Below are 12,420 nucleotides of genomic sequence, written 5' to 3'. Positions count from 1 at the left end.
TTTCCTGTTGAAGTTTTGCTTATGCTTGTGAATTTCAATGGCTTCCCTGTGCAGTCTGACAAAGTAGTTGGAAGTGTTGTCCAGTATTTTGGTGTCCTGGAATAAGAAACTGTGCCCTGTTTGAGTTAGGCTATGTTCAGCCACTGCTGATTTTTCAGGTTGTCCTGAAAAGGAGAGAGAGGAGAGAAATGCCATCAAGACACTCAATGCAGATCCAGACATCATCATTCTACCAGCTGATAAAGGCAACGCTACAGTGATCATGAAAACAGAGGAATACAAAAAGAAGATTAAGGAACTCCTGGACCCCTCCACCTACAAAAAACTAAAACGAGATCCCGCTTGCAAAATCACCAGGCTAACAAATGCGCTGATCAAGAATTCCTCACCACATCCCAACACGCACAGAAAACTATGCAAGACTGAAGCACAGCCACCTAGACTATATGGACTCCCCAAAATACATAAGGATTCAGTCCCACTCCGACCCATTGTGAGTGCCATTGGTTCACCGACATATGAATTAGCTAGACATCTGGCCAATCTCCTGCAGGACCACATTGGGAAAACCTCGTCTTACATCAAAGATTCAGCAGATTTCATCAACAAAATCAGTTCTCTGAAACTCAATCCACAAGACATACTTGTCAGTTTTGATGTTGTATCCCTGTTTACCAAGGTTCCAGTAAAAGACACTATTGCACTTATTAATCAGATTTTCCCAGAGGATGTAACAGCCTTATTCCACCATTGTCTGACAGCCAGTTACTTCCAATGGGACAACGAATTCTATGAACAGATGGATGGGGTGGCCATGGGGAGCCCACTCAGCCCAGTTATAGCAAACTTCTACATGGAACATTTTGAAAAAACAGCTCTAGAATCAGCACCCCACAAACCTAGTGTATGGTTCCGGTTTGTGGATGATACATTTATCATTTGGAGCCATGGGGAGGAAGAATTGATGGGGTTTTTGAATCATCTCAACAACATCCACCTGAACATACAATTCACCATGGAGAAAGAAATCGAGGGAAAACTCCCATTCCTGGATACCTTGGTCATCCGCAAAGCAAACTTTCAGTTAGGTCACAAGGTCTACAGGAAACCAACTCACACTGATCGGTACTTACACAAAAACTCCAATCACCACCCCCAACAGAAAAGAGGCATAATGAAAACATTAGTGGATCGTGCAAGACGGATATGTGAGCCGCACTTTCTCAATGAGGAAATTAATCATCTAAACCACGCACTTCAGGCAAATGGCTACTCCAGAAATGAAATCCGAAGAGCAATCAAACCCAGGATGAATCAAACAACCAAGGAAAAACAGTCTCCTACAGGAAAAGTGTTTTTGCCATATATCAAAGGAATTACTGATCAGATGGGAAAGCTTATGAAAAAGCATAACCTTCAAGCAGTATTCAGACCCACCCGAAAAATACAACAGATGCTACGATCAGCAAAAGACAGTAGAGACCCCCTCACGTCTGCAGGAGTATACCGTATACCCTGCAGCTGTGGACAAGTTTACATCGGGACCACAAAGCGTAGCATCCAGACAAGAATAAAAGAACATGAAAGACACTGCAGACTTGGACAACCTGAAAAATCAGCAGTGGCTGAACATAGCCTAACTCAAACAGGGCACAGTATCTTATTCCAGGACACCAAAATACTGGACAACACTTCCAACTACTTTGTCAGACTGCACAGGGAAGCCATTGAAATTCACAAGCATAAGCAAAACTTCAACAGGAAAGAAGAAACCTTAAGAATGAACAGAGCATGGTTTCCAGTTCTGAAAAACACCAGGCTAACAAAACATTCTATCCCCGACAATAGCCCTGCAGAGAAGATTAGCACATCAAGTACCAATCCATATGCAAAAGAACCTCCTCAGGATACAGTGAAGCCTCCCGCCATTAGCATTCCACACCCTGGGAAACTCTTACAGGATGACTCAGCTCAACCCCACCCCTCCTGAGTAGATACAAATGACCTACATCTTTTCCACACTGTGACACTGAGAGATCTCTGTCTTTTGGTGCTACACCTCTGAAGATGCCAGCCACAGCTGCTGGCGAAACGTCAGGAACTACAATGCCAAGACCACGGCAATACAGCCCGGAAAACCCACAACAGCCATCGTTCTCCGGCCGTGAAAGCCTTCGACAATACATCGAAGTTCTAAGACTGTTTTGATGTTCTTTTTTAAAACACAAGCTGTACATTCAGTGTTGTAAGGCGGGGGCAAAATTATCCAGTCAGTTGCCTGATAGCCTCCATTTCTTTTGTAAATTCTGAGAGTTCATTCTCACAAATATTTTCATCACAGGGGCACCAATTCCGGAGCCCTGACAAAAGTCCAGGATGGACCCCCCCACCCCCAGGTTCACTTCTATCACTCTGTATCTGGAGCCACACACCTCAAACCACCCCAGGCTCACTGCACTGCACTGTGCAACGTGTGTGCACATGTGTGGCATAGTTCAAGCCCCAAATGGGGCAGGTGGCCACTGAGCTGGCCAAATGCTGCCTGCCCCCCCCCCCCGGAGGAGGCAGGTTGCCATGTGATTGACAGGCAGCCACCATGCAACCTACAGAAGGGGCAGGTGGGCACACGCACATGGTAATCAGGCTATGTTCAAGCACCAGAGGGGGCGGGTGGGCTGTGTGGCCAATGGCTCTTCCTTTAGTTTCCCCTTTATAATGGGTGCGGGACCACGAGTGGTTGGCACAGATGCCCTGTGCCTAAGGCTGCCACTAGTTCACAGCTATGAGCAGTTTTGTGCATTTGTAGGTCTGATTAGACAACCCAACTCGCATTTAACATCTGATCTGATTCTCAGCTTTGAAACAGTGGCCGGGGGGAGGGGGACAAGGCAGAAATTGGCATGCTCAGCAGCCGCAGGAGTGACATAAATCCCTGTCTTCAACCCCAAACATTTCAGTAGCAGAGAAGATCTGTGGATGGAAGGCTGTTTGTCTTGCTGCTTGTTCCACCTGGGCAGATACATGGAACTGGCAGTAAAACAATCCTCCCTCCACAGCCCTTTTCCGCTAGTAAAAGTGCACAGGGTGGAATGGAGGGAATGGCAACTCTCCTCCTGCTTCAGCACATGCTCAGGAGTTGATTTGCACACACACACACATTTCAAAGGTGAACATCAAGGTTGCATGTTAATTGTGACTTGAACTGAGATTTCCCTAAACCCATCTTGCATTTAACGTATCGTCTGATAAGGCTTTGTGATTTGCTATGCTTGCAGCATTCATATCACTCCCATGTAAATGCAAAACCTTTTTAAGCGGAGGTGATTTTATCAAGTGATCGCTTAACAACTGACTCAATTGACTGCGTAAACAACAGACTTTATTACTCGGTGGATTACATTCAGCTGCAGGAGAAAAAAATCTCTCTCTTTACATAGGCATGTGATATTTTCTGTATCAAAATGTTGCCTATATATTTTGCTAGGACAGATGACAATGTTGATCCTCCTTGCAGAACCATCTGCTTGCATATTATTTTTTTACAAAAGATGTACACTTTGGTGAGATACATTCCACATAGTACATAGAGGGGGAGAGAGAGAAATATTTCGCCAAAGTGTCTATTTTGTTTTTGTTTTTAGTCTTAAAGAGATTTCAAAGCATTCTTTGTAAATACTTCCACAAAAAGATTACCTGGTAAATGCATCACGTGGGCTACGTCAGTTCTTCTGGTGATAGATTTAATGGGCTGTCCCACACCATACCAATATCATCCATGCAATTGCATGGCTGAAAAATGTTGCTGCCCCGAGCCCAGAATTCTACCAGGGCTGTTAAAGGGTTGTCTTCCTAGAAAATATTTTAAGATGCAGGAGAAGCCACCTAATAACAGAAACTATTGGTATTTTTCCCTTCTGTTTTCTTTTTTCCATTTGCACCCTATTGGGATTTCCTTGGGCTTTGGAATCTAATCTAATTACATTTATTATTTAGATATTTATATCTTGCTTTTCTCTCCAACGGGGGACCAAAGTGGCTTGCAACATTCTCCCCACCTCCGTTTTATTTTCACAACAACAATCCTGTGAGATGGACTAGGCTGAGAGTAAGTGAGTGGACCATGGTCAACCATCCATCAGCTATTTGTGTGTGTGTGCGCGCGCACACGCACGCAGTCATCTGGAGTGCATCTTTGTTCTTTTAAAATGTCGTTCTCAGCAAATGTTTTCTCCTGATGAGTTTCTGTATTAGTCTAGAAGTGTCATTTTTTGCTGCTTTGCTAATGTCATGTATATTCTGTGTCTGTGGCTCTCCAAGTATAACATAAGAAAATCCCTAAGGGAGATCTTTAATCAGAGTACACCAAGAAAAACAGAAAAAGAAAGTGGGGACAGACAATGCAGGAGCCTCGAGAAAGAAAGAAAAAAGTTATGGGCGGGGCTTTTGTTCAGCTGGAAGGTGGTGGAACGGAGTTCCGGAACCTCTTGAAAATGGTCACATGGCCGGTGGCCCAGCCCCCTGATCTCCAGACAGAGGGGAGTTTAGATTGCCCTCTGCGTCGCTTGAGTGGCACGTAGGGCAATCTGAACTCCCCTCTGTCTAGAGATCAGGGGGGCGAGGCCACCGGCCATGTGACCATTTTCTCCAAGGCCACTGAGTTCCACCACCTCTTTTCCCAGAAAAAAAAGCCCTGGTTATGGGCATGTCTCTTAAGATGGCCTCCTTGGCAATCTGGGGTTGAGACCGACCATCCAGTGGCTGCAAACGCTGCCCTCTTGCTGCTGTTCCACTTCCGTTGCCTGCTTCTCTCCATGAGGGCCATGGATTCTGAGAATCTGACCCAGATTTCAGGGATACTGAATTTTTATGACATGCCTGATACCTGGATCTGGATTGAATTAAATGGGGGGGGGGCACATCTAATATGTAAATCAGATATGCATCACTTGTCAGCATTAACCAGTAGCAACAACAACATTCGATTCATATACCGCCCTTCTGGACGACTTAATGCCCACTCAGGGCGGTTTACAAAGTATGTTATTATTATCCCCACAACAAAACACCCTGTGAGGTGGGTGGGGCTGAGAGAGCTCCAGAGAGCTGCAACTGGCCCAAGGTCACCCAGCTGGCTTCAAGTGGAGGAGTGGGGAATCAAACCCCGCTCTCCAGATTAGAGTCCTGCGCTCTTAAACACTACACCAAACTGGCTCTCAAGGCAATTTTAGAGACTGGGCTATATCAAATAATAGGTTATAACATGTATACATTAACATTACTAATATAATGTGTAGTGGAGACACAGTAATTCACAGGAAAAGGCAACATATCCAGCAATGTAAAAAGCTCCTGTCTTTACATCAGTGGAAACAACATTTCACAGATGTAAAGACAGGAGCTTTTTACATTGCTGGATATGTTGCCTTTTCCTGTGAATTACTTTGCCTGTAATGTCAGCTTGCGATTCTATAAACTTGCAACACTTGTTTGGAGAAGAGATGAAATACTATCTGTATTACTATCTCTGTCTCGCAGGACTGTTCTTGTATAGTGGGCATGAAGGTCACTCAGGACTAGTCTTCACTACCATCTCCAAATACTGAGACAGACCCAGATAGTTTAGTAATTAAAGTCTTGTGTGGTGAAGAAGTAGTTTGTTAGCTGTCAAATGCTGCCTAAGTGGACACAGAGGAATTACTTCTTGAACAGCAAAATATTGGTTTGTGGCCAACTTTGAGAAAGAAGCGTTTGTAACATTCTCTTGGGTAATAACTGGGGGAAAAAACAGTTGTACCGCAGGGGACCGGAAGAAGCTTGTGCTGTGAGCAGGTAATCACCTAAATCAATATTCTTCATAATTTAGCTGCAAATAATAAGCTTTTCTCTCTTTAGATTGTTATCTTGCACTCTAATTAATTTTAGGGAGCAACTGTAACTGTTGGACGCTTCAGAACGTCTTGTCTTTCCAGTCTGGATAAGCTGTGTATATCTGAATGACATAAACCTCTCAAAAATATTGACTGCATTTCCTAAAATTTCAGTGTTTCGTAGCACCGCTATTTGTTTGCAAGTTCTTGGAGAAAATGTAGAATATTCCAGCTACATAATTCCTTTATGAAATGAATTGGATCATGTGCACGTATTTCATTAAACAACAGCCCCATAAAAGTAGTTTATTAATTCTTCCCTAGTATTGACCATTCCCTTCCTCGGTTCTTTCTACACAGATTGATCAGAACCACAATATTTGAATACAATATTGTTCTGTGCCCCTCTCTCACATCCTCTCTCCATCATGTCTGAAGGTCAGACTACAATGTCTGTGGAGTCCCACCAGTGGCATTCCAGATGTCAATTTGGTACTAAAAAGAAGCCAGGGAGAGTGCATGGACTGAGACCATGGCACTGGGGAAAGAGAGAAATAACCCTTCTCCTCTATGATGCTTACCTGATTTTAAAAAATTCCACGCCCTCAGGGCTACTTTAACCCCAGATAGAGAAAGAAGACAGATACCCATATTGTGCTTGTCTTTATTTCCTGTCATGTCTTAAAGTAGTCCCGGAGGGAGGTCATATTTAATCAGGGAAACAGCACAAGGGAGAGAGAGTTAGCCCATCCTCCCCTAACACTGCAGCCTCAAACATATCGGGGATGGGGGGGGGGCTTCCACAGCAGCTTTTTAGAACCAAATTACACATCTGGAGTTCGAGGGGCAGAACTGAAGCATCATCTGTACTTTGGCTCCAAGTTTCTGATTGAAGCTCTCTGTGATTCACTCCAGTTTCCTGCTGCTCCACACTAGCATACTTATTTTGTTTGACTGCAGATGCCAAGCTATGCCCTGAGTTTGATCAAGAATTTTATATTGCTTTGTACTGTAAAGGGGTGGGGTGTGTTATCTTTTGGGAATGCATATAAGTAAACTAGCAGAGCAAAGAAAGACCTGCAATGATGTGCACATGTCAAAATTATTATCCCCTCCCCCCACCTGCACAACAGGCCTGTAATTTGAAATGCTACCATCCATAATTCTACCACTTCAGTTTCTGTCCTTTACCCAATTTGGAGTAATATGGGGGGCTGCTTCTCAGTTGCATGTGCAAGTGTGCTTTCATGAACTGGGGCTAATTCATAGCTCTTCCACAGGCCAACCTACATGCACTGTCGGCGCCAGGGTTTCTGGCGCCTGCGGCCACCCTCCTGTGCGCACGCACACAGCACGCACAACACAACCTCGGACTGTGTGATGACATCATCACGTGATGATGTCATCACGCAGCAAAGCCAGGCCCATTGGCCGGTGGGTGGCTGGGGTGGCGCGAAGAGGCTGCCCGCGCTCGGCACACCGCCCTGGCTGCCTGCCGTGCCCGGCCCACGGCTGCTGTGCCCGGCTGGGGGCGTGTGGAGGTGGCAGCAGCACAGGGCTGGCCGGCTGCAGCAGCAGGTGCAGGCCAGGCACACCAGCTCCATGGCACACACCTCTGCCCCAGGCACCCCCTCCGGCGCCCCCTCCAGCCCCGCAGCGCCTACAGCACCCACCTCACTGCCTCAATGGTGGCGCCAGCCCTGCTTACATGTTATTTTTGCATGAGTCCATCACAGGTACATGCAGCCATACTGCCACCACAAAGCCCAATGGCAACTCCTGTGTAAAAAGTGCAAATGGGCCCAATTCTGATTGAGACTGCAATGAAGGGGGAGGAGGGGCTCCTGCCTCCCCCTCCCTCCCACACACTTGCAGCCCCCTAATGTTGCTAATACCCCCTCCATGGCCTCCCAGGTCATTTTGGCCACCAAAAACTGTGGTCCTGATCAGAATTGGGCACTCTGCTCACTTTTTACACAGGAGTATGGAGAACACAGGTAAAAGTAACATCTAGTTTGGCTCTTAGAAGCCTTACGTTACTGCTACCAGTTATCTTCCTTTTTCCTGCTCTGTCTGGGCTAGTTGTACCACTAACACATCTCTCGGCAGTTCCTTTATCATTGAAGCAGAAGGTTTTCCTTATAAGCCATGCAGATTAGAGGTTTATTTAGATATTTATAGCCCAATTCTCTCCCCACTGGGTACCTGAAGTGGTTTACAGCATTGTTATGTGTTTGTTTTATCTTCACAACAACAACCCTGTGAGGTTGGTTAGCCTGAGACTGAGTAACTGACCCAATGTTATCCAGCAAGTTTCTCAGCCAGAGTGGGGATTCAAACTTGGGTCTCCCAGATCCAAGTCTGGCACTCTGCTCACTAGGCCACACACCCAAACAAGGTTCATGCTTGTTTTGTTCTTTAATCGTGCTATTCGTTTTCTTTATTTTCATTGTTACATGATTTGTTTTCTGTCTTTGTATCCATTTGGTTTCAATAAGAAACACACTTCTGGTTGTAGTCATTTTTGGTTGGTTGGTTTCCTCCCAGAATTTTGACCATTAAATTTTAGGCAGATAGAAGGAAGCATTCCTATTTTACAGGCAGGTAAAAGCACATTTCTGGTTTCTTTTTTTATTTTCTCGTCAAGTCAGGATGAAATGCTCAGGAATTCTACCTCCTGCTGAAGAAACCCACACTGCCAGAATACAGGCTGTGTTGGGTTTCAGTTTTGATTAGTTACTCACTGCATATCCCTGCTGTGTGTTTCAGGTGGGTAGCCGTGTTGGTCTGCACTCTGCAGACAAAGACCAAGATCTGGGTCCAATAGCACCTTAAAGACTGACTAGATTTCCAAGGTATGAGCCTGATGAAGGAAGCTTTGATTTTTGAAAGGTCATACCTTGGAAATCTAGTTGGTCTTTAAGATACTATTGGACCCAGATCTTACTCTCCGGCTGCTTGTAGCTCTGCTGCTCCACCAAAGCAGAGGGGAACCAAGGACAGGGGGCATGATGGTGTGAGGAGGGAAGAAATGATCAGTACATGTATAGAAAGAGAACACGTGAGAGTATATTAGACCTTCTCCAAGGCATGGGGACATAAGCAAGTGTGGCAAGGTGGGATCTGTGATACAGAAACAAAACGTTGGCTGATTCCGCACACGTTGGATAGTGCACTTCCAATCCTCTTTATAGATCATTTGGAACAGATTTTTTTGTGTGCGGAACAAAAAATCTACCTCAAATGATTGATAAAGTGCATTGAAAGTGCCTTATCCAACGTGTGCGGAATCAGCCTATGATCTACATCCACTAGGATATCGTTTTGGTTCTAAATCATCTACAGTCATAATAGAGGCATCTATCAACTACACTGTATCAATAAATATGCTGGGGTTGAGAGAAGAGGAAGTTGGAGCTCAAAATACCTATGCCTGATCATTTCAGTCAAATTCTGCACCTGCATCTCAGTGGGAGCTCGTAGTTTGGTGTTCAGTTCAGCAAAACTGACATCCTGGAAGATGTGCCTGGTGCAGCACATGCGGTTTTCTTTTGCAGTGAAAAGGAAATAAGAGAAGCAAACTTCCTAAATGTTCACCTGTATAAAGACAAATACTGCTTGGTTGGGATCCGGCACTACTGAAATCGAACTGGCATCTGGAGCATTTAAAAGCACTTGGGAACAGGCCAACAAATGAGGGGGATATATAGCTATTGAGAAATAAAACATTTCTCTAGTGTCTTTCAAGTATCACAGTAAAAGTCAAGAACAGAAAAAGAAGGCATGTAGTTTCCCTGATACCAGTGTAATTTGCTGGCATCATTTAGCTGTTAGAATGTTCGGGAGCCTGAAACTCACAGTACAATCCTATGCAGCATTTCTCTGGTCTAAGCCCATTGACTGCCCTGTTATTGTCTTCCACTGTAGATCAGCTGTTATGGTCCCACACAATGTCAAAGGCGTAGCAGATGAAAGAATGGGTTTTTTTGGCAGCACTATCTAATACACTACAGGCATTCAGACTTTATATCCTCATCAGGCATAGGTGTTCAAGGAAAAGTTAAGTCACAGTATTAGAAGAGCTTTGCTAAATCAAACCAGCTGTCCATCTAAATCAGGGCAACTATGCCTCTCCTCTAAAATACTATGTGAAACAAAGTATAATGAAAACATAGACACACAAGCTACTGTGATTCAAAAACTTTGTTTGCAGCAACTAAGTTCCATGCTTGTCCCTGGCTAATTGACACCTTAAGTATCTGCTCTTTTCAAAAGCTCATACTCTGGAAATCTAGTTGATCTTCAAGGTGCTACCGGACCTGAATCTAACTCTTTTCATGCTGTTCTCTTCAGTCAGTTTATTGAAGAGAGCAAGGTGTTTCATAAGTTGCCTTGTGAAAGCTGTTGGGGGAAGGAAGGGGCAACTTCAGCCAGAACCAATCATTGAGAGCCATTTTTAAAACTAACTAGGCTAGTGGAATCACTGCATCCTGTGGCATATAATTCCCTATGTTCAGGGCTTTTTTTCAGGGGGAACACGGGGGAACGGAGTTCCGGAACCTCTTGAAAATGGTCACATGGCTGGTGGCCCCACCCCCTGATCTCCAGACAGAGGGGAGTTTAGATTGCCTTCCGCACCACAGCGCGGAGGGCAACTCCCCTCTGTCTGGAGACCAGGGGGCGGGGCCACCAGCCATGTGACCATTTTCTCCGAGGGCAACTCACTGAGTTCCACCACCTCTTTTCCCAGAAAAAAAGCCCTGCATATGTTATTTATGCAATATGTGGGGAAGCTTTTGCTTTTGTCTGCCCTGAATCTATTCTCAGTCCATTTCAAATTAAAAAATAGGTCTTTCTCTGGCTGATGACTAATTGCTTATTCTAAAACAAAAGGTTATTAGGAACTAACAGCCAGCCTGATCAATATGTTTATCTGCAGCTGTTTCTGCATAGAGTTAGGTTTTTTCTGTTAAGTCACTTTGCATTTAGAATTAAGGCTGAGGGTATTAGAAAATATGAAGTAGCTAGTGATGTATAAATGTGCCTAGAAGAAGGAATGCTTTAATCAGCAGGGGGGAAATGGATTGCAACTATTGTTCTGGAACTTTTAGAATTATTGTTGATAAGTCTTACTTTTTTATTTTTGTAGCACTTGAAAGAAAAATATCGATGAGGCAAAGCAGAGAGGAACTTATCAAGCGGGGAGTGTTGAAGGAAATTTTTGATAAAGGTAAGAGACATTGCCTGTTCAGCGCTGAAGGGATAAAGGCTTGCTGCCTGTTCCTTATTTCATGGAACTGTCCCTTATTTCTTTATTTCAAAAATGTTCTGGGAAACAAAGTTGTGCTTCCTAAATGCAAAAAGCAGCTTCAGTTAGTACATTACAAGGACAGTATATTCTAATAAAATGCTGATAATGTTCTGACTGGTGATGATCTGTGTTCCTTATTTTGAAGCTCTTCAGGTGGCAATACTAAATGGGTGATATAACTAATATGGTTTTATATGAGCAGACAATTTGCTATAGACAAACCACAAGACTCTTTGGTATGCAATTTTGTCTGTTTCCTTATAAAGATTGATTCCATACAGTTAGGTTTAATATTGCAAAAGCTCAAAAACCTTTAAGAATCAGCTTTATAGTAAAGTCAAAGTGATAGAATCGCTTAAAGTATCTTTTTTCCAGTTCAGTGATGCATATGGGGAACTAGCCTCATAGTTTAAGTTGTAGTGATCAAGGAATAAAGCTGCTGTAGCATAGTGGTTAAGTAGCTGGGCTGTGAATCAGCTCTCTGCCAGTTTGAATCCCTCTGTTGCCATAAGCTTAGCAGGTGACCTTGGTAAGCCACTGCTCTCAGCCCCAGCTCCCCAGTTGCATCACCACTCTGAGTGGGACACTAATCTATCTAGCTGTGTATAAACACAGTTATTATTATTATTTATAAACAAAACTTACAACTGTTCAAGAAAGATCAGAAGAAAACAGTTTAGAATAGAAACAATTCCATTAATTTTTTTATTTACATTGTTTTTATTTGTATTTTATTTTTTATGATGTGTAAATTTTTTTATTTACACATATGAGTCATATCCAGATCAAGATGGGTAGCTGTGTTAGTCTGTAACAGTAGAAAGGAGCAAGAGTCCAGTAGCACCTATAAGACTAACAACATTTGTGGTAGGGTATGAGCTTTTGGGATATCTGAAGAAGTGAGCTGTGACTCACGAAAGCTCATATCCTACTACAAATACTGCGTCATATCCAGTATAAGCTTTCAAGTCTGGTAAGGTGTAACTTTACATAGAATTGCACTGTTAGTGTACTTGAACATTTCAATAGGGAATGGTTCAGCCAAAGTGAATAAAAGTGTAAGCGCTTTAATTCAAAGTGATTTTAGTAGCAGACAATCAAGCTTGCTTAATTCCTTCCATGGAAATCCATTGGATATAATTGCTTCACTGAGGCTGGGTTATGACTATAATTAGGAGTCTTCTCTGTATCTCTCTCTCTGTTTCAAGAGACACAAAACCGCCAGCTACTGAATCCCTTCCC

General features: G+C 43.7%; 1 protein-coding gene across 1 annotated transcript in view; it reads left to right on the top strand.

Annotated features, from left to right (window-relative positions):
* PHACTR1 (phosphatase and actin regulator 1) overlaps positions 1-12,420 on the top strand; it is a 135,809-nt gene that overhangs the window by 41,682 nt on the left and 81,707 nt on the right. The window contains exon 2 of the mRNA XM_054985359.1: positions 11,017-11,097. Within this exon, the coding sequence (XP_054841334.1) occupies positions 11,017-11,097 (81 nt within the window). The remainder of the gene's footprint in view (positions 1-11,016; positions 11,098-12,420) is intronic.

This window comes from Eublepharis macularius, chromosome 7 (assembly GCF_028583425.1).
Source record: "Eublepharis macularius isolate TG4126 chromosome 7, MPM_Emac_v1.0, whole genome shotgun sequence".
In the NCBI taxonomy this organism is placed as follows: Eukaryota; Metazoa; Chordata; class Lepidosauria; order Squamata; family Eublepharidae; genus Eublepharis; species Eublepharis macularius.
Note: the sequence above shows the minus strand (reverse complement) of the source record. Positions and strands in the feature narration are given on the sequence as shown.